The sequence below is a fragment of the Ailuropoda melanoleuca genome, chromosome 13 (genome assembly GCF_002007445.2).
Source record: "Ailuropoda melanoleuca isolate Jingjing chromosome 13, ASM200744v2, whole genome shotgun sequence".
NCBI lineage: Eukaryota > Metazoa > Chordata > Mammalia > Carnivora > Ursidae > Ailuropoda > Ailuropoda melanoleuca.
This window is the reverse complement of record NC_048230.1, coordinates 39997277-40017772: the sequence shown is the minus strand read 5'-3', so window position 1 is coordinate 40017772 and position 20496 is coordinate 39997277. Positions and strand designations below refer to the sequence as shown.

Sequence of the window (20496 nt, the reverse complement as noted above, 5' to 3'; positions counted from 1 at the left end):
AAAATTAAAAAATAAGTGCACAGCTTTGAGGCAGCGGCTGGCTCAGTCAGTCGAGCATCTTAGGGTCGTGAGTTCAAGCCCCAAGTTGGGGGTAGAGTTTATTTAAAAAAAAATGTACAGGCGTGACTGGGTAGCGCAGTCGTTAAGCGTCTGCCTTCGGCTCAGGGCGTGATCCCGGCATTCCGGGATCAAGTACCACATCGGGCTCTTCCGCTGGGAGCCTGCTTCTTCCTTTCCCTCTCCCCCTCCCTGCTGTGTTCCCTCTCTTGCTGGCTGTCTCTCTGTCACATAAATAAATAAAATCTTTAAAAAAATAAAAAATGTACAGCTTTTGTGCATCAAAGACAGCATGAAGAGCATCAAAAGACAACCCACAGAACGGGAGAACACCTGCAAAGTACGTATTTGATAAGAGCTTGATATCCAGGATTTATAAAGAAACCCCACTGCTCAATAACAAGACAAACGACACAAACAAAAGGCAGACCGAGTACTTGACTAGACATCTCTCCAAGAAGACACACAGCTGGCCAAGAAACACGGGAGAAGATGCTCCACCTCATTGGTCAGCAGAGAAAAGCAAATCAAAGCCACAGTGAGGTACGGCTGCGTGCCCGCTAGGATGGCTACCATCTAAAAAGTGGAAAATGAGGGCGCGGGGGTGGCTCAGTCAGTCTCGGGGTCCTGGGATCGAGCCCTGCATTGGACTCCTTGCTCAGCAGGGAGCCTGCTTCTCCCTCTGCCGCTCCCCGCACTTGTGTGCTCTCTCTCTTTCTCTCTCGAATGAATAAATAAAAATTTTTTTAAAAAGTGGAAAATAAGTATCAGTGACGCTGTAGAGAAACTGGAACGCTGACACATGTTGGTGGGAGCATAACTCCTCGAAAAAACGAAACACAGACCAGCGATTCCACTCCTAGGTAGAGACCCCAAAGAACTGGAAGCAGGGACTTGAACCAACACTGCGACACTCGTGTTCCCAGCAGCCTTACTCACAAGCACCAGCAAGTAGAAACGGTCCCAATACCGCTGACGGGTGAGTGAGACACAAGGTGTGGTCTGCGCACCCAGGGGCAAGAAGAAGCCAAGTCCTGCCACCTGTCACCCCAGGCATGAACCCCGCACGCACTCCACTCGGTGCGGCGAGCCGGTTGTAAAAGGAAACACTGCGCGAGCCAGCTTACATGGAGTATTGGGAATAGGCAAATTCATAGAGACAGGAAGCGGAGGGAGGTTCCTGGAGGCTGGAGGGAGGCGAGCAGGAGTTGCTGCTGGTGAGGACGTTTTGGAAACAGAGAGCAGTGATGGGTGCCCTGTCTCAGAAGGCTACCCTGGGGTCCGTGGCACTGCCTTACTTTGTTCTCTGCACTTTGCCACAACCTTAGGGGTGACCGGTGGCTGGTTTACAGTCTGCGCCTGATTCCCCGGTGCACCCGGGGGGCACCATGACTGCCTCCATCCCCGGGGTCACCAGCTGGGCCCAGGGTAATGGACAAGGTCAACCAACAGCTGCTGGGTGAATGAGCACAGACATTCACATTTGGCTGTGAAGGTGAATGGCAGTTAATTATGTGAGAAGGGGGAGGGAAGTGTTATAGGACCAAGAAGTCCAAAGAGCCTGGAGTAGAAAAATCTGGCCTAGAGGCTGGAGAGGTGGGCAGGGCCTCACACAGCCTGATTCATGCCTTTAAAAGGTCATTCTTGGGGCAGAGTGGAGAACGACTAGAAAACACTCAGGTTCAGCTGGCCTCAGCAGATAGTGAGCTTTCTGTCACTCGGGGTATTCAAGCAGAGGTTGCATGGAAATGCTGACAGGATGGCCCTGGGGCAGACAGACTTTCCTGGAGGCCCTACCCCTCCCACACCCTGCCCCATGACCTGGAGAAGCCCCCAGTGTCACCCCACCCCTGCAGACCTGGCCTGGAACCCTCGTATGCGAGCCTGCATCCGCGGCAAGAGGAGGCGGCCGAGGCCCTGGCGGGAGATGCAGGCACGCAGGCTGCGGTGCAGGGTGAGCAGGGCCTGGGAATGTCGCTGGGCCCAGTGCTGCTCCAGCTGCTGCCAGCCCGGCTCCTGCAGCAGGACCTGGGGGCAGAGGAGAGGGTGCCCGGGGTGGGGGGCCGAGGCCCACCCTGCCCTTCTCCTGAGGCCTCAGCCTCTTTGCTTCCAGCAGGACAACTGATTCTTGTGGGGAGCCTGGACCCCTGCCACCCAGGCCCACTCCATCACCGCCCAGAAGGAAACCCCCTCCCGAGTTTGTCCCTGAACATTCCTCTGCCTTCCTGGCCACGCCTGCCTCTCTGTACACACACGCACCTGGGTGGCTCCGAGGTGACAGAGGGGGGACTTGGCCCCCAGCACCTGACTCAGGATGGCGCCACACCTCTCTCGGTCAGAGGACTCTCCCTGCCCCTCTGTCTCAAGGGCCCGGAACCTGCCCCGAGGAGGGAGAAGCTGAGGTCGGAATAAGCACAACGAGGACCTCACTCCACGCTTGTTCGAGCCCCCAGCCCCTAAGTCATTCAACCACGATCTGCAACGCACCTACTATGTGCTAGCACCCAGCAGGGTTTTGCTGAATGTGAGGGGCAGGTGGAGGCAAGGGCGGGGAGGGGGATAATGAATAGGGAAGGAGAGAGGGACGGAGGGAGAGGAGAGAGAGCAGTGAAAGGAGGCGGGGTGGAGGCCAGGCCTAGGGTCTGGAGGAAAGTGGGTCCACCTCCACCCTGAAGGAACCCTAGGTCTGCCAGCCACTCCAGGGGCCGCCCTTGTGGGTCCCAGCCTGAGGTGCCCAGGCCCTCGGCTGCCTCCATCCTGGACCCTACCTGGCCAGGAAGGCCTGGAAGGGCACACGCACAGGGAAGTTGGCACTGCGGGTACACACTGCCTCCAGGATGCCTGCCTGGTACAGCTGCTCTGTCACATGTCCCACATCAAAGAGGCCTGGAAGCTGTGGCCATGGAACAGAGCCCGTGAGAGCTGGAGTGGGGGGGGCGCTTAAAGCTGTGGGGGTTCAGGGGGCTGCTGAGCAGGGCAGGGCAGGTGGATGGGAAGGCTCCAGGGCCAGGTGGTGGAGGGAGGGAGCTCACCTTTCCCGGGTTGGGGCTGAGGCACTGAATGAAATAGACATGGCTCCTGATGGAAGGAAGAGGGGTCGTGTGGGCCCAGACCAGCCCCCGAGTCCCTGGGGTCTTGTATGGGGGGCACTGTTCTCACCTGCCCAGCAGGGTTAGGAGATCCTCCAGGGAACACTGGAAGCGAGAGGCCAGTGTGGGTTTACGTGGCCCAGCTCTCGACTGGCACTCTACTTCCTGGAACAGGCTGCCCACCAGCTGTGGGGTGAGAGGAGGCTGAGCTGGCTTGCTTCCCAGGCGTGTCCTTAGCCTGGCCTGTGTCCCCAACCCCGGGGAGCCAGGGTGGGCCAGTCCACAGCACCCAGATCCCGGAAGGCTCAGCCCATGGTCCAAGGGGCAGGGGCTTCCCCTTGGGGCAAGAGTGTCCAGGGGGGATACACTGTGGAGGGGTGGGGGCTCAGAGAGGGCTGGCAGGGGCACCTGGAGCTGGCTCTGGGCAAGCATTTCCACCGCAGCAGGGTCAAGATGATCCCGGTTTCTGTTTATAAATCTGTGAACCTGCAGGAGACAACGTGGGGAGTGGAGGGGGAGCCAAAGAGAGAAGGCTGGGGTGGAGCCTGGTCCCTTTGTCAAATAATCCAGCCTCTCCCCACTGGGCTAAACAAAGGGCCACCTTTGTCTCCTCAATCAACGGCTTTGGGAAAACTGGAAATCCCCCTGCAAATGAAGTTGGACTCTTATATCAGATATAAAAATTAACCCAAAATGAATGGATCAAAGACCTAGATTTAAAGCCTGGAACCCTAAAACTCTTAGCAGAAAATGTAGGAAGAAAGCTTCATTACATTGGACTTGGCAACGATTTCCTGACTAGAACACCAAAAGCATAGGCAAGAAAAGAAAAAATAAAAGCGATTTCATCAAAATTCAAACTTTCGTGGGGCATCTGGCTGGCTCAGTCAGGGGGACACATGTGACTCTTGATCTCAGGGTGATGAGTTCCAGCCCCACGTTGGGTGTAGGGGCTCCTGGGTGGCTCAGTCGTTAAGCATCTGCCTTTGGCTCAGGTCATGGTCCCAAGGTCCTGGGATCAAGCCCGCATTGGGCTCCCTGCTCAGAGGGGAGTCTGCTTCTCTCCCTCTCCCTCTGCCCCTCCCACCAGCTCATGCTCTCTCTCTCTCTTTCTCCCAAATAAATAAATAAAATCTTTTAAAAATGTTTTCTTTTGTGAGCTTCAATGTAGTTTTGTGGTGGTTTTCTTTATTCAATCTCCTTGTGTGGGTTTTTTTTTTTTTTAATATGTGATCGGGTTTTTTGGGGGGAGGAGCAGAGGTATAATTGATATACGTCCCTGGGGTTTCTTGTTTGGGTAACTTCTGGGTGATTTGTGTCCTCTTCTACAAACAAAGCAGTCACCTCCTCCAGGAAGCCTTACTGGATTTGCCCTACCTCAAACTAGTCATATGGTCCTACCCTTTATACCAGGCCCCCTCCCCTCAGCAGTTCTCCTCCTGGGGAGGTGTGCTGTCACCATGAAACTCAGAAGGGGCAAAGGCAAAAGTCCCTCCAGTGAGCACCTACTATGCTCCAGGCACCTGCCTGACCACTTCCCCATTACTGTATTTAATCCTCACAACAGTGTTACAGGACAGACTCCCATTTTACAGATGGGAAAACGAAGGCTCAGGAGGAGAGGCAGACAGCCGAGGTTATCAGAGTCAGGTCCCACGCCCCACACACATGATCCTTTCCTCCCAGTCTTGAGGCTCCCAGTCTCACCTCCCTCTTCCCCATGGTGCTCAGCCAGAAGTCATTAAATCACGCTCAGAACTGTGTAGGGCCAAGGGCGTAGGTAGAAACCTACAGCCCTGGGAGGGGCCTCCCCTCACCTACTCCTCTGAGCTGTCAGGTGACTCACCTCTGGGGAGGGGACCCCCCCACCCCAGGCCATATCATCCTCACTGATTCACCCAGGAGTCTGTCCCTGATTTACCCCAATACCTGGTAGGTGACGGTGCCGGCGTAATGCCTCACGGTGAAGATAGGAAGGGGCAGCTGGGGCTTGGTGTAGCAGGGGTGGTTGCCATGATGATAGTGACACTTCTGGAGGAAGGTGTGGTCCGTGGCCTGATAAGAGGGACGAGCTTCCCTCAGGCCTTAGCACATGATGTTCCCCTGCCCAGACTGTGCGTCCCTCCGGGGTCATCAATAAGTATTTGTGGAATGGGGGGGGGGAGTACCATGGCCCTGAGGCTTACTCCCTACTAGCTGGAGGCCTGAGGCACCCCTAGAACCCTGCCCCTTTCGCAGAAAGGACATGAGGAACCCCCGAGAGGTCAGGATCACCCAGAGACAGGATTTGAACCCAAGCTGTGCTGAGAGGGCTATGGGCAGGGTTTCCGGCCCCCATCACCTGTGGCTCCTCTCAGAGGGCCTGCTGGCCCTGGCCTGGCCACCAGGGCCCCCACCACTCAGGGCTCACCTGGGACAGCCACATCTGGGCATCCAGGATACTCAGGAGGCTGTGGGGCTGGTCTATGAGGAGGTCTAGACAGGTGTCCTGCACAGGCTGGGGAACGGGCACCCAGGGCAGTCGTTCTCGCCGACAGGCCTCCTGGGAACAGCCCGCATGGGGCCAGTTACAGAGCACGACCATGTTCGCTGGGGCGCTCACTGGAGCCAGAGCAGGCAGGGCCCCCGCCATCGTCCAGGTGAGTAAAATGAGGCCCAGAAGGGCTAAGACGGTGGGGCCGAGCTCTCGGTTCAGCGCCCTCTGTTTCCCAGGGATGGCCCCGGCTCTGGAAGGCCTGGGTACCCCCGTCCACCGCCAGGCGCAGCGCCTCTTACCTCCTCCTGCGCCCGCAGCATCTGGCTGGAAAAGAGCTGCAGGCGCTCACTGGCAAGGTTATCGCACAGCTGCTCCAGGCCGTTCACCCGCAGGGCCTGGGGGCACAGGGGCAGCGACATGGGCACCCACAGAGGGCGGGCCCGGGGCAGGTGTGGGGGGGTTGCACACTGGCCGGGTGTCCTTCATTCCCCTCCCACAACAAGGGGAGGAGTGGTGTCCTGAGGCTGATGCGGCAGCCCACCGGGTCAAGTCCAAAGGCCCCAGCCCACACCCCTCCCTCTGCACGACTGTGAGCCTTCAGGCCTCTGGTCACAGCCATCCTGTGGTCTGAAAGGCACCTCCTCCTATGACCTAGTAGCCTGCTGGCTACAGGAATCCCACATCCTCCTAAGCAGGGCTCCAGGACACTGCCTCTGAGAAGCCTTCCAGCATTCCTCCTGTAGCAATTACAGGTTCCTTCCTCTGCATCCACCTGCACAGCCCGCACTCCATGGGGCTTTGTGCAGAGAGCTGTGACACGCTCTACAACACACACAGAGCGCACACGTGCGCCCACACACTTGCCACAGTCATCCCCCCCACCCCTTGGAGACGGCATAGTCGCCAAGGGCATGCTGGAGAGGAGAGAGCAGGGGGCAGTGAACAGTGCCCGTCTGGGAATGAGGGTGAAGGCCACCTTCTCTTGCTCAAGCCCCCTCCTCCCTGCCCTGAGGAAGCCAGATCTTCTAGAAAGGGGTGAAGTACTTATGAAAACTCAGGGCCATTTAGGGGACTGTCCCCTTTCCTGCTCATCTTGGGGCATGGGAGGGGAGGCTGTGGGCTGATCCATCCTTGGGCCTGTCTTCCGCTGCTTAGAGGCTCCTGTGAGACTCTGCAAGGCCAACCAGGACAGAACTCTCCAGAGGCGATGTCAGGGCTGGACAGAGTGGGGCAGAAAGGCTACACCCGTGGAGTGTGTGGGGTCTCGTGCTAGGCAGGCAAGAGCTCACGAGTGCCCCCCCGCTCAGGGAGTGCTGACCCCAGAAATGATCAGGATGAGGTGGGCATCCCGTCCCGGGCCCTGCCCCAAGGGGTGACCTCAAAGCCGTAGGCGTCCACGACAGTGATGGTGTCCATGCTCTCTCCCTCCCCGGGTGCTGCCAGCTGCGCATTGCTCCTCATCAGAAGCCAGGTAAAAAGCCGTGAATACAGCGCCTTGGCCAGGGCGTCCCTGTGGGCGCAGTGAGTGAGCCCGGGCGGCACAGTGCCAGGCCTGGCCACGGCTCCCTCCTGCCCCCAGGGCCACCTGGCATCGATGGCGCTTTCCACCGGCAGAGACCGACAGACCCAGCCATAGGGTGTCTCCTGGGGGTCAGAGGAGGTAGGCACAGGTGGAACAACAGGCCTGAGGCCCATGTGGGCCCACGCCAAGCCTGCCGGGTGGGGCGGCCCCGCCCCCTGAGGAGCCCAGCGCTCACCATGACCCTCCTGGTGACAGCGGCCTCCAGGCGCTCAGGTGGCACTAGCAGCAGCCGGGCTGCCGTGTGGATCTCGGCCCAGCTGGACACGGCAGCCACCTCCTGGGACTCCCGCTGGACCGAGAAGGGAGGGGGTGGAGAGAGCTCTGCTGTGAATGGCCACAGCCCGCAGGGTGGTGTGAAGGAGGCAGGGCCTCGCTTCCCCGGGGAGCTGCCCTCTTGCCCAAACTACATCTGGTGGGTAGGAGCCGACTCTGGAGCCTGGGGGCCCTGAGTACGAGTCCTAATTTCACCTCCTACTAGCTGGCCAGCTCTCATAAGACCCTTTCCCTCTCTGAGCCCCACTGTCTCACTGTTGTTTAAGTAGGCACCATGCCCAGTGCCGGGGCTTGAACTCATGACCCTGAGATCAAGACCTGAGCTGAGATCAAGAGGCAGATGCTTAACCGACTGAGCCACCCAGGCCGCGCCACTGTCTCCTTGTTAAAGGGGAAACCACAACCCCGAAGTTACACCTGTGGTGAGAACGGAATCAGGAAACCTGCAGAAAGTGATTTACACGGTGCCAGGTACAGAAGAGCCGCTCAGTGAGGGCAGGTCCCCCTCCGAGGGGTGGCAGCTTAGTGGGACCGGCGTTGGCAGAGATGATCCAGGCCTGTTTCCTCACCTATACGACGGGAACCTGCCCGCCCTCCAGGGCTGCCGTGAGGTAGCCCAGGGCTTTGTAATCTACCTACAAGTGTTTGGTATCCTTGCACCCTGATTGGGCAAACAAGCCACTGCTGGCCCAGCGTCCACGCCGGCCTCTGACCACGGCAGGAGCCCACCTCTGAAGAGGAGAAGCAAATGTTGCCCAGGTGCAGGACGGCGGCCAGCACAGCCCAGGCGGCGGCCGCCTCCTCGGGACACGTGACCTGCAGGGCCTTCCGCAGTCCTTCGAAGTCCTGGGCATCATCCTTGCCCTGCAGACTGCAGGCCTGGCCCTGCAGAGCACTGCGGGGGTGAGGGGACAGGGCCTGGCCGCCCAGAGCTCCCCTCTACTCCGGCCACTCCTTAGACCTCTCCCGGGGCAAGCCCTGCCACCCAGCGCCGAGTGGGTCTTCCCCCACCTGGTTGAGGTACTAGTAGGTCTCTGGCCCCTGTAGGGAGAGCTCCTCCCGCTCCGCAGCGTCTAGCCCGGCCAGCAACTCGTAAAAAACATGGAAACTCCGCTCAGCCTGGGCCTTGGGGGAGAAGGACTGGCTTAGGGGGAGCAGAGGTCCGGTCCTGTGCCTCAGAGGAGCAAGGACAAATCCTGGGAAAGGCAGGGACGGGGAGCTTAGCGACCACAACCCCCTACAGTGGCCGCTCCCTCTTCCCCATTCTGAGAGAGAGATGGGAGCCGCGGTGGGCGGTGGGGGGGGGTGTCTTACCTGAAACACCAGCCTTGAGGTCTCAAGCAGATAATGTGATACAGAGGCTCCCACGATGACCCCGCTGTGGACACAGGACAGTGGGTGGGGTGCCCAGGGTGCATGCCACCTAGGGACACTGCTCAGAATGGGACACACTAGGGGCTCGACCCAAGGGCAGCAGCCTCGGGTTCCCGGCAAAGGGAACTGATCACGAGTGCCCCCTGTGCCCGCCAGGACCCCTGTCACTCACTGCTGCAGGCAGAGGCAGTAGGCCTGGCCGAAGCGGCTGGCGTTGGCATTGAGGATGGCCTTGGCGTGGCCAAAGCTGCTGAGCACGAGCTGCAGCCCCTCCAGCTGTGGGGGGAGGGGCACTCAAGTATCCCTGGGACAGCGGTGGAATGCACTGAGAGGCACCCCAGCTGAGGACACTTTGTGCACATCCACGGAGGGTGGCAGTCCCACCCCCCACCCTGCCCCACAGTAGGCAATGACTGGGGCTGCCCCCAAGGAGGGGCCAGAGGCCTGGAGACTGCCCTCCTGGCCCAAAGGAGGATGGTCCCTCCTGGATCCCTGGGAAAAGTCCAGCTGCCCCTCACTTGACGTCTTCGGTCCCTTGCCGGCTCCTGCTCCAGACCGCTCAGGAAGCGCACGATCGTCTTGGCAGCTTCTGTCTTCCCTGAGCCACTGTGCCCACTGCAGGAGGGAGGGGCTGACAGGGTCTCCAGGAAGGGGCACATAGGACACCCCACGGAGCCCACCTGGAAGGGATATCCTCCCACACCCTGGAAACATGGAGAGATAGACCCAGGGCATGGAGACCAAAGAGAAAAAGTCTCCAAGATGCCACTTTCGAGGGGCACGTGGGTGACTTCAGCCAGGAGCACAGCCCCTACAAAGTCCAGTGCTGCTGTCCCGCAGTGGACCAGACCAGCAGCTTCCAATGCAGACCCCATGTCCCCTGCCTCCCAGCCCTCAGAGTGGCCTGGGGGTCCCGCGGGGCACCGCCACTCACCCGAGGAGAATGCATGTGCCCTGCCCAGTGCTCTGAGACCGGCTGTAGGCGGAGACCACGATGGCCAGAATGTGTCTGAGGGAGGAGGGAAGGAAGCAAATGAGAGGGTTGCCAGAGGTGGGCATCTGCGCCCTCCTAGGTGTAGGCGGGCTCTTCAGTCCCCAGGATCTCAGTCAGTGGGACATGCTGGGGCTTAGCCGCCCCAGGGGTGAGCAGAGGGTTGGTGGGGCTAAGTCACGTACGGGGTGGTGTTAGGGGCCTTCTTGGGATGGTAGCTGGCCAGGACCTCAGCTGAGAAGAGAGGCAGGGGCCGGTGGGGGTTCAGAGAGAGCAGAAGAGGCCCTGCAAACGTCTAGGCGAAGAAGCAGATGCTCTCATCAGAACCCGGAGGAAGCAGGGGATACAGACGGAGTGGGGCTCTGGTGCTCCCCAGCGCCCGCCCCCACTCTGCAAGTCCCCAGCAAGGGTTCACCACCCAGCCCACGGAGAAGGAAGGAGAAATTTTAGAAGTGCCAGAGGGCCCTCTGATCCCAGGGGACAGGGAATCCCAGCCCCCTAACCCTCCCCTGGTGCTGCCGTACGTAGATTCGGCCCAGATGGAATCTCTTCTTGAGGCACAGCAGCACAGCGCTGTTACACACGGGTCTGTGGTGGCAGCAGGATGGCGGAGCAGGGAATAGGGGGCAGAAGGAGGGCCTGGGTTAGCAGCTGTAGGGATACTTTGGGCAAGTCATGCATCCTCTCTGAGCCCTGAGCATAACACAGAGCCCGGCTGCTAAGTGAGTTCCTCACTCCATGGGGGCTACAAGCACCACCAGGCCACTGACCAGAGGGAAGCCTTGTGGCCGTTAGAGAAGCAAGTCCCAGGCAGGGGCACCCGATTTTCACCCCTCACCTGCCTCTTCCAGCCAGACCTTCAGTAAAAATTACAATCCCTTCTAAGGATACAGTTTCTAAAAATGGAGGAAGGGTGGGATATGAGGAACTCTGGGACCCAGACACGACAGATTTGGAACTGCCCCCTGCTCACCGCAGCAGAGCCAGGTCCTCCGTGTCTTCCAGGCCTTCCCCAAGGCTCCTGCCCTCAGCGTCCAGTAAGGGCGGCACCTCCAGGCCCGGCCCCAGGCTCAGCTCCAGGTCCCTTTCCAGCGCCTCCTCGGTCTCATCCTCTGGCTCCCACCGCTCCCTCGGGGACCCACAGGGGCCGGGGCTTCTCTCCCACGGCAGGCGGGTCTCCAGGGTGAGTCGGGGCAGCAGCGCGTCGGTGCCAAGCCCAGGGTCCTCGCGGGGTTCTGAGCTCTGAGCCCAGTGGACCGGAGCCTCGGCCCGCAAGGTCTCGGGCTCCGCTTCGCTGCTGGAGCCGCTTTCGTCGAGTGGGGGCTCGTCGTGGGGAGTAGGGCCGAGGAGAGAGCCTCGGCAGGGCCTGGCCACACTTTCTCCACTCGCCCCGCGCCCCTCACTGTCCCCCGAAGCTCCTGCACAGGGCCAAACGTGCCCCTCCCCGGGTGGGGCGTCCGTGGACGCTTCCTCTGAGCTCCGAGTGCTCGACGCCCTCCCCGTCCTATGGATCCTAGGGAACACGACCGCGAACTTGGGATCCGGAGTCCGGTCCTCATTCTCAGAGGGGTCCCCGGGAGCTGAGCTCTTTGCAAACTGTGGGGAGCTCGAGCCGCCGCTAGGAGGAGCCCTGGGCCGTCCCCCCAGTCCCGAGACGCCCGCCAGGCGCAGCACTAGACGCCGCCGCAGTCCCGGCCCGCGGCCCCGCCCCGCGCCCGTCCGCGGCCCCGCCCCCCGGCCCTCGCCCGCCGGCCGCTGCAGCGCGTGCCGCAGCCGCCGCAGGAGACCCAGGGCGCGCACCACGCGCAGGAGCCGCTCCTTAAGAGTGGCGCGGTGGGGCGACGGAGCCCTCGCCTGGGGAGCCGGGCCTGACGGGGCTTTCGCGCGGAGCCTGCGGAGGGCCACGAGGGTGGCCAGCGGCGCTGGGTGTCCGGGCCCGTCTCCCCCTCCAGCACCAGATTCTCTCTCGCCCGCCGCCACTTGCACCTTCCCGACCACCTTTCCGACCTGGGCGGCCGAGGCCTCAGCTCTTCCAGGCTCGGCGCCCTGCGGCTCAGCCTCCGGCCGCGCCTCATTGTCTCTTGCGTCCCGGGCTGGCCTGCGGTCCCGAGAAGCCCGCGAGCTCCGGGGGACGCACGTGGGGCTGCCCTCGAGGGGGCTGGAGGCCTTGGCTTTTTTGCGCGGCTCAGTTTCTTCGGCTTCAATGGCTCGGCTCGNCGCCGATCCTGGGGCTGCCTGGGGGCCCCCCCCCCCCCCCGGCTCGGCCGTCTCCAGGCTCGACTCCGTGCCTGTCCCGGAATCCTCGCTCTCTCCCCGGCGTCCCACCCCCGACGACCCTTCCCGGCTCCGGGCCTCAGCGCTGTCCCCGTCGCTGCTCAGACCGTAGCTGCTGGGGCGCTCGCCGGGCTCCAGCTCTGGCTCCGACCCGGTTTGGATGTCTCCCGGTTCCGTGTCCGTTTGCTCCGGCTTCGGCCGCAGCTCCAGGGCTCCGCTGCCCTGGCTTTCGTTCTTCTGGGCCTCGCGGGCTTCGTTGTCCGGGCAAGAGCTGACCCCGTCTCCAGCCGACGCGTCTCCATCGAGGCTCCGGGTCTCTCTGCAGCCCTTCCGAGCGGGGGGTCTTCGCCCTTTTTCTCTCTTCCTGCGGCGGCAAAGCTCGCCGGTCCTCCCTTCTCCCGGGAGACTCTCTTCCTTCAGGCGCCCGCCACCGCCGTCCCGGTGCTTAGACCCGGGTCCCGGACGCCGCGTGCTGCCTGGTGTCCCCGGGGCCTCCGCTGGCGGCTCAGCCCCTGGCGGTCTGCAGCCGCCGTTCCCCTGGGCGGTGGGCTTCTGGCGGCCACCAGGGGTCCCGTGGCTTCCCGAAGTGGCGGGCTCCAAGGCTGCTCTGGCCCTGTGGGCCTTCCCGCGACCCTGTCGGCGTTCTGGGCTAGGCGCACCCTCTGCGCTGGCGGACCCGGACTCCTGCTCTCCGGAGGCCGGCCTCCCGGGTCCGTCCTGGCGCTGAGGCGCTTTGTCCTTGCTCCCGCCCATGGCGGACTCGGTGAAGAGGGGCTTCCCGGCGTCTCTGTACTCTCCCTGAAGATCTGGCAGCCCTTGACGCCCTCAGCGCTTGGCAGTGCCCACACCGGTTCTGCTCTGGCGGGGCCTACAGGTGCAGCCTACCCCCCGGGGGCTCCAGCCTTACCCATAAGCATTAATAATGCAGGTGGCTGCGGGTCCTGACCCCCTAGGCCAACAAAGGAAGGGAGGCTGCCCAGGAAAGAGGAGACGCTTCAGCAGCGGACAAAGGCTGAGGACAGGGCAACCGTGCAGCCTGGGAGTTGCTGCCAGCCAGGTTAGCCTGGAACCCGGCCAGACTGAGGACCCACATGCTCTGCTCCTGTCTCCCTGCTTGCCCAGTGGAGGGGGGGCGGGTGGTGAGCTCTCCTTCAAAGAACCTGTCTGGACCATCATCCTGGGGGCTCTAAGGGACACCTTAGTCCTCTGGGACTCAACTGCAATAGAAAGCTAACAATTCAGGGCTTATGTGCCAGGCACTGTTCTTAACTCTTCGCTATGGAGTCATTTAATTCTTGAAAGCACACTAAGAGGTGGGTACCCTAAGGGTTCCCATTTTATGGCTGATACGACTGTGGCACACAGCTGAGCGTCACAGAGAGGGTCAGAAAGGAGATGCCAACCCAGGCAGTCCGGCTCCCAAGGCCCTCTGGGGCACAGGTGTGAGGGACTGCCATCAGCAGCAAGCTTGACTTTCTCTGATTCATTACAATGTATCCTGCAAGCTCTTGGGCAGACAGAGCTCTGCTCCCCTCTCCAACCTCTTGCCTTCTTAGTGCCCTCCTCTCCTCCGGGCTGATCCAGGCCAGGGCTTGTAGCTCACTCAGCCGTGTGGGTGTGGCAAGCCTCAGGTCCCTTCCCAAGCAGCCTTTCATTCAAATCTCCCCAAACTCCAGGAAAGGGCTAAGATCTGGTTCTACAGATGCGGCATCAGCTCAGAGGATAAGTGGCTTAAGGACGCACAGCAAGTAAGTGAGGAATTGGGCACCAAACCCAGCTCCCTGGACCCTGAGTACCTGCTATTCTCTGCCGAGCTTCTGCTGGGAACTGGCTTTGGAATCACACAGCCTTGGTTCCCCCCAGCCCACCTCCTGGCTGTGTGACCTCCAGCAGCCTCCAGGGAACTCCCTGGACAAAGGACAGCAGGGGGAGAGGGGACCTCCTCCCACCTCTCCACCAAGCCCAGCCCTCTGGCTCCTACTTTCCCCAGCCATTCCTTCACCTGCTTTGCCCCTCCATTCTGTGGGAGTCCTTCTCTGACCACGCCCTTCCCTCCCTCCCTCCCTCCCTCCTGGCCCTACCCCCAGCCACAGTAACTTTCATCTCCTTTGCTTGGGTGTTAAGGTGCTGTGTGATTTTACAGACTCTCATTTAATCCTTACCACTCTCTGAGGTAGGCCCTATGATTATGCCCTGTTTTATAGATGAGTAAACTAAAGCACAAGGGTGACATCATCAACCCAAGGTCACACAGTGGGTCACGGGCAAAGCCAGTGTTTGAGGACTGCCTGACTTCCAAGTGTGTCTCCCACCTGTCCATGCTGAAGACCCTCAGATCCCAGTCCCCAGACCACGTGTCCAGCTGCCTGGGGAACATCAGCAAGAGCCTCGGAGTCAGCAGTGACCTCTGCCACTCGCTCACCTTCTCCATCTGGCAGAGGTCCTGTCAACTCAACCTCTCAGCGTCTCCACCGTGCCGCTACAAGCACCCCTCCCTGGACAGAAGCTGCAGGGACCTCCAGCCCCTCTCTGTGCCCGCCCAGCTTCCATTAATCCACTTTCTAGACCGCTCCAAACCCTTCCACTTGTGCACACCTATCAATAAAAATTGTTGATCTCACACTCCCGATAGGAGGTTTTTCTAGAACCAACATAGGCAAGCCACGAACACTAGCTAATACGTCATAGCACAGAGTACTTAAGGCAAAGCACATCCCCCATGAGCACGGACATAAATCCATTTTCAGAGTCTGGTTATTTTCAGATGTGTGTAGTGGTGGCTGGCTTCTCCTCAGTCTGATCGGCTGATCATTGCTGTGGCCATGGAGCTCTCTGTGCACTCAAAGTGCTTGGTGCTGCCATTTTCTTCTGATTTCTTGGTGCTTACGTTATTACCATGGTCTTCAATTCTTGGTTTCTTGGCGGGAAACTTCATGTCACTTGTCCATTTGTGTGAATTGATTTAGGTGCCTAGATAAAACAAGCAGTAAGTCCCTCTAAACAGGTTGTTCGAAAACCACACAAGTCCCCATGGGCTGTGTGTGTGTTGTGTCCAGCTCTCTGGGGCGTGATGTTCTCACTCCCTCCCTGGCACCCACTTTGGGTGCATAACCCTTTGACCTACAGACTGTGGACCCAGTGCCAACCCAAGGTATAAACAGCAGAGCTTAATTTCTTTAATGATAAAAGTAAAGATCCTGTGCACCAAAGCTGTAACATGTTCTCCCTGACCCGACAGAGGGTCACCCCCACTGGGACCCCGCGAACGTCACAACAGATCCCGAGGGCATACGGTCACCATTCCATTCACCAGAAGAAAGCGGGACGCAGGGCAGGTAGGCAATTTGCCTGAGGTCGCACAAGGGCCACTTGCTGGGATTTATTCCACAGTGGTCTTTGGAAGCACAAATGTCATAATGGAACTTCCCTGCTTCAAGTCCCAGTGGCTTCCAGAGTCTCAGGACCAAGTCCAGGGGCGGGTGTGCGGCACTCCCCTCCTGTCTGTAGCTTTGTCTTTGCTCTACCCAGCCTCCCTTCTCCGTGACTTCGGGGACCGCGGTCTGTGTCCCTCTTCCCTTTGGGGAACTGTTCCTCCACATTCTTTGTGGCTTTTTCCTACCTCAGTAAGCACCACCCCCACTTCTAAGAACGGGGGGCTGGAGTGGCCCAAGTCACACAACCCAGTGACTCCTGAGCTGCTCGTGCTTGGCTGGAGGGCGGTGGGTAGGGTGCTCCCCCAGCACGATCATCCTGGGACCTGGACCTTGGCTCCTCCTCTGCCCTGTGTGCCGATCCAGGTCCTTCCAACAGGCCAGGTGGGCTCCTGTGCCACAGAGCAGTGTCCCTGCCCTTGCCACGCTCCAGGGGGTCCTGGGGTGGCCCTGGCCACACGGTGGTCTTGTTTTCAGCACACTTCCTGCCAGCCCCCCTCTGCTCTTGACCCGTTCCCACAGCAAGCAGGCTGGTTCCTCAAGTGAGGCCGGCCCCTCTGTCCAGCCCACCCCTGGTCATGTCCCTGCCCCAGCCTGACGTTACCCCCCCACCCCGCGGTGTCTCTCACAGGCCCCCCGATGGTCCGCCTCTTAAGACTTCCTGCCTGGTTAGGATGGGGAGCCCCACAGGACAGGGACCACATTGTCTTGGCCGCCTCTGACCCCATGTGCCCGGCATACAGCAGGTGCTCAACAAAGACAGGTAAATGAAGTAGAATGGAGTAGACCAAACCCCTGGTTTATAAGGACCAGAACGGCAGTCTGATCCAGCCCCTCATCTGGCGCTAAGACCTTTCACCTCTGGGCACGGCCTCCGACCTCAGCAGCAGCTCATGGTCCTTCCCTGAAGTCTGGGAGAAGCCACCAGGTCTGAGATACTGTGTCTTCCCCTTCGGACAGCAAGGAAAGGCCAAAGGGGACTCCCTCGGCCCCGACCCCGGGACGCAGTCATGGAAACTTGCGATGGTTAACTCTTGCCATTCAATCCCAAACACAGAGTGTAAGTGTTCAGACAAAACCAAGCAGTTTGCTCTGACTCAAATGGCTTAGAAAAGGGACTCTTTGGAGTACCAGCCTCTTCCAGCCACGGCACCCCAGGGGCAAAGGCAAGGGACCGGCTAACAATCACTTCCAATTACACAGAAAATTTCTCCACAATTAAAAAAATTAGTCACTGGACCAGCCTGGTGAAGAGGTAATAAGGTGTTTATTAAAAACTTTCTTTCACCCAGAGACAGTTAAAATTTATAATTTAAAACCCAGCCCACTACAAAAAGGGGAGGGAATAAAAACTGTGCAACATTGACAGAGAGTCAAGACAGACAAGGCCCAGGAGGGGCAGCCCCCGGCCCCGGGGTCTCGCCTCTCTCCAGGCCAAGAGCAGCAGTGGGGAGGACACCGGGGTCGGTTCCAGCCCCTGGCGCAGCCCAGGGCACGGTCCTCGCAGGCGGGGCCGGGCCTCAGGGAGAGCCCCCAGTAGTGTGTGTTCGTTGGGTAGACTGGACTCATGGCCTGCTCACTCTGCTGCGGGAGGAGAGAGAGCAACAGCTCCGGCGCCTCGCGGGCGGGCCAGCACCTCCGCCACCCACCCGGAGCCCAACCGCAGAGGTTTTCAGGACCCCCAGGGGCCTGTGCAGGCACTTTCTCCTATCGCACTGTGTCAGGAGGCGTGTCCCCCCCCAACTGCCCCCCAGCCCTGCAGCAGTGCCCAGAGCCCCTACCTCCCCCATTGCTGAGGCTGTACCCCATGGCCACTCTCTGAGAACGCCAATCGCCATAGCTCCTGCAAGGGCAAAGACACGGCAGTCACCATCCATGGGGACCTCGGGGAGGCCAGACAAGGACCCTCGTTCCCAGAGATCTCCTGGCACCCTGCAGGCCCAAGCAGTTACTCACCCTCGGTCTCCCTCCAGCGTGCTCTGGATCTCCTTCAGGACCCCTGCAGGACCGGGGAAGAGGCGTGCTGAAACCAGCAGAGGCTGGGCCCAACACACACGTTTCTCCCCCTTTTCCTGGTGGGGTGTCAGACGGATCTGCCCCCCTCAAGGTAATGGCCCTCAGTTCTACTCTGGCCTTCCAAGCCTCCCTCGGACATCCCTCATGCCAGCCCACCAACTCCTGCCCCAACTCACTCTCGTCATTGAGCAGAGCGTGCTCCATCACCGGGACGGGCCTTCTCTCTGAAAGGCAGAGGCCAAGTCAGGCGAGCCCTGGGGCCTCCTCTGCCCCAGCTCTCTCTTTCTTGGAGTGGGAGTGCTGGAGCCCAGAGCTCAGGACTGGAAAGGATGCCATTTCTATTTAGCCCGCACACCACCTGCAGGCCTGCGGTTCCCCTCCCTCCCCTTCACTCTGGGTCTGGGCCCAAGTATCACGATGCCTCTGTCCCCCAACACCCCTGGCCACAGGGAAGGCTGTCTTACCCTCTCCATCATTCTGGCTCCCTGAGTTCCTGTGGGGAGAGAGATGGTGAGGACTGGAGTGGGGGGGGCTAGGCTCCCCATTCCAGCCAGAAAGCCCTGATCCCATGAAGAATAAGGTCAACTGATGGGGCCCATCCTAAACCAGGGTGGTGAACCAAGCCCAGCCAGGGAAGGCAGCTTGTCCAGGGGGGAGGGGCCTATGACGGTGGGGGTGGGGGGCAGGCCTCGAGCCAGAGCCAGGAGCGGGGGGCTTAGCTCACCAGGGAGGGGATCTCTGGCCAGCCCCCGGTGTGCACCTCAGAGAGGCACCCTGAGGCCACCTGTCCTTTTACTGACCTGGCTCGGCCCAAGGCCTTCTCTGGCCCTGATCCGTTGCGGGGGCGGCTGTGGCTCTTGGTCTCTGCCGAATCCACCAGACACCGGGGCTCAACCAGCCACTTGGTGGAGAGAGAGAAGCGCTCAAATTCTGAGGGTGAGATCAGGTAGAAACCTGGGGGGAAGGAGGAGAGGCCCGGCAGGTGAGGCCAGCTGCACGGCTCCTGGGCCCGGCAGCTGCCGACGGGACTTCCCTCCCAGGAGGCACAATGGGCCGGGGCCTCCCTCAAAGTCCTCCGCTGAGGTCCGTCCAGCCTGGCCGCCCGGTGGGAGCCCCACAGCGGCCCCACGCGCAGAGGTCCTGCCGCACTGGCCCCGTGCCCACCTTGGCCATATTTGGTGAAGACGCAAGAGGCAATGCCGCTGATGTCCTCCCGGCGGATGCAGCTGTACCGCACCTGGGGCTTGAGCAGGGGCAGCGAGACCACCTGCACGTCGCCCAGGTTGGTGAGGACGGCCAGGTGATGCTCCCCGTAGTCCTCAGCTCGACAGCTGCTGAAGTGGGCCACGCTGACCCGCCGCACCCGCGAGCCCTCCAGAGCGGTCAGCTTCAGCTTCAGCTTGGCACTCACCTTGGGCAGCGTGAACACCTGGGGGCACAGGGCATGGCTCGCAGCCCGGCCCGACCACTGCTTGCAGCGCTCCGTCCAGCCAAGCCAGGAGTTCTGGCTTCCCTGCCCGGTGCGGCTGCATGGCTGGGCTCCCTGGCAGGCAGCTCCCCTACCCCCCCACCCCAAACCCTGCTTCCCAGCAAAGTCAACTCCGTCTCTGTGCACCCCCCACCCCCACTCGGCCATGCAGCCACTGCACTCAGACTGCAAGGAGACCAGGGCTCCTTATTTCCACGTCTGCGGTTTCTGTCCCTCCCATGGACACAGGCCTGGCTTCAGTGTCCCCCACGCTGACCCTGGGGCCCAGGGGCTCCACCCCTCCCCTTTTCTGTGCCTCAGTGGCCTTGCACACATCAACTGCAGATACAACTTCAAGTGGATCCCAGCCGCTGTCATTTGTGCCCAGGATCTGCGCGCCCCAGATGTCCCCGGGATTCCCAGGGGGCCCTGCCTCCACCCAGGCAGCACCTTGAACTGCTCCTCTGACACCACTAGCAGCTGGTGGCTTCCCTGCATGTCCGGGCTCTTTGACAGGTCATGTGCCACTTCCAGGGGCTCAGGAAGGGGCATGCTACGTCCGTCTAGCACCAGGATGCCCACCACGGGCGCTCGGTGCATCAGCTGGATCTCCTTGGCTACAGGGCAAGACGCGAGTGGTGGGTGATGGGCGGGTAGAGGGCAAGGCTAGAGACACCAGCCCACCCCGAGCCCAGGCAGATGAGCACCCTCTACTCTCCCCCTGCCCAGCACTCACCCTGCTCTGCCCTCACGGGCTCGTCCATTCTCCGCTCGGCGGGGGGCACGCGCAGGGCGAAGGCATAGACAGTACCCCCGTTGGTGCCAGCCCACAGCGAGGGGCAGTGGCGGGAGCCTGCCAGGAGACAAAAGTTTACATCTAACCCACGGTTCTGGGGATCAGGTGCAGCCAGGTGATCTGGGCTTCTGTCCTGGCCTTGCCACTCACTACCTGCGTGACTCCAAGGTCAAGTTAGCAAATCTTGTAAGCCTCAGTTTCCTCCTCTGTAAAATGGAATGGCTGTGAGTCCTGCCTACCCACCCTGGGTATAGATGGGAAAAGCTGCTATCTGACAACCAAGGGCTCCATGTATAGATGATCTCAAACCCAGGACAGCTTGACCCCCAAGACACAGCAGCAGATAACTGCCCCCCCGCCACCCTTGCCGGCAGGGGGCTTCTGCAGGGCCCACTAGACACCAGCAGGCATTTGACAGGGGGAAAAGCTGAGACTCAGGTTAAGTGACATGTCCAAGGTCACACTTGTAGAGCATGGTGGAGCCTGAGTACGAAGCCAAGGCCATCTGCCTCGGAGACCCAGGCAGGGGAAAGAAAGAGGCAGGCGGAGGGTCCGATCTCCCCGTGCTCCCAAGCGGAAAGCCCTCTTACGGTCCTCCCAGCCAGGCCAGGCAGCAGCTTCCAGCATGCCCTCAGGCTGAGAAGGGCTCTCCTGCCCCCCCCCGCCCCC

General features: G+C 60.6%; 2 protein-coding genes across 7 annotated transcripts in view; both read right to left on the bottom strand.

The window, feature by feature from the left end:
• Positions 1-12869, bottom strand: part of MYO15B (myosin XVB) — a 28897-nt gene extending 16028 nt beyond the window's left edge. The window contains exons 1-19 of the mRNA XM_034641538.1: positions 10816-12869; positions 10367-10430; positions 10028-10137; positions 9786-9860; positions 9370-9466; positions 9024-9127; positions 8792-8855; positions 7380-7493; positions 7208-7266; positions 7000-7132; positions 5922-6017; positions 5557-5688; positions 5076-5201; positions 3555-3632; positions 3217-3332; positions 3090-3135; positions 2826-2950; positions 2317-2434; positions 1916-2085 (exon numbers count right to left, since the gene is read on the bottom strand). Coding sequence (XP_034497429.1) covers positions 1916-2085; positions 2317-2434; positions 2826-2950; positions 3090-3135; positions 3217-3332; positions 3555-3632; positions 5076-5201; positions 5557-5688; positions 5922-6017; positions 7000-7132; positions 7208-7266; positions 7380-7493; positions 8792-8855; positions 9024-9127; positions 9370-9466; positions 9786-9860; positions 10028-10137; positions 10367-10430; positions 10816-12869 — 3881 coding nt within the window. The remainder of the gene's footprint in view (positions 1-1915; positions 2086-2316; positions 2435-2825; positions 2951-3089; positions 3136-3216; positions 3333-3554; positions 3633-5075; positions 5202-5556; positions 5689-5921; positions 6018-6999; positions 7133-7207; positions 7267-7379; positions 7494-8791; positions 8856-9023; positions 9128-9369; positions 9467-9785; positions 9861-10027; positions 10138-10366; positions 10431-10815) is intronic.
• A 3926-nt stretch (positions 12870-16795) lies between these two features.
• The window catches only part of LLGL2 (LLGL scribble cell polarity complex component 2), a 33163-nt gene continuing 29462 nt past the window's right edge, over positions 16796-20496 (bottom strand). For 2 of the 6 annotated variants that reach the window (XM_034640335.1, XM_034640336.1), the window contains exons 18-26: positions 19768-19884; positions 19482-19648; positions 18728-18992; positions 18364-18517; positions 18028-18056; positions 17740-17787; positions 17504-17546; positions 17329-17390; positions 16796-17131 (exon numbers count right to left, since the gene is read on the bottom strand). In XM_034640335.1, coding sequence (XP_034496226.1) covers positions 17124-17131; positions 17329-17390; positions 17504-17546; positions 17740-17787; positions 18028-18056; positions 18364-18517; positions 18728-18992; positions 19482-19648; positions 19768-19884 — 893 coding nt within the window. In that variant the 3' untranslated portion in view covers positions 16796-17123. Of the gene's footprint in view, positions 17132-17328; positions 17391-17503; positions 17547-17739; positions 17884-18027; positions 18057-18363; positions 18518-18727; positions 18993-19481; positions 19649-19767; positions 19885-20496 lie in introns of those variants that run through there. The other 4 variants (XM_034640337.1, XM_034640338.1, XM_034640339.1 and 1 more) reach the window with 4 other exon arrangements.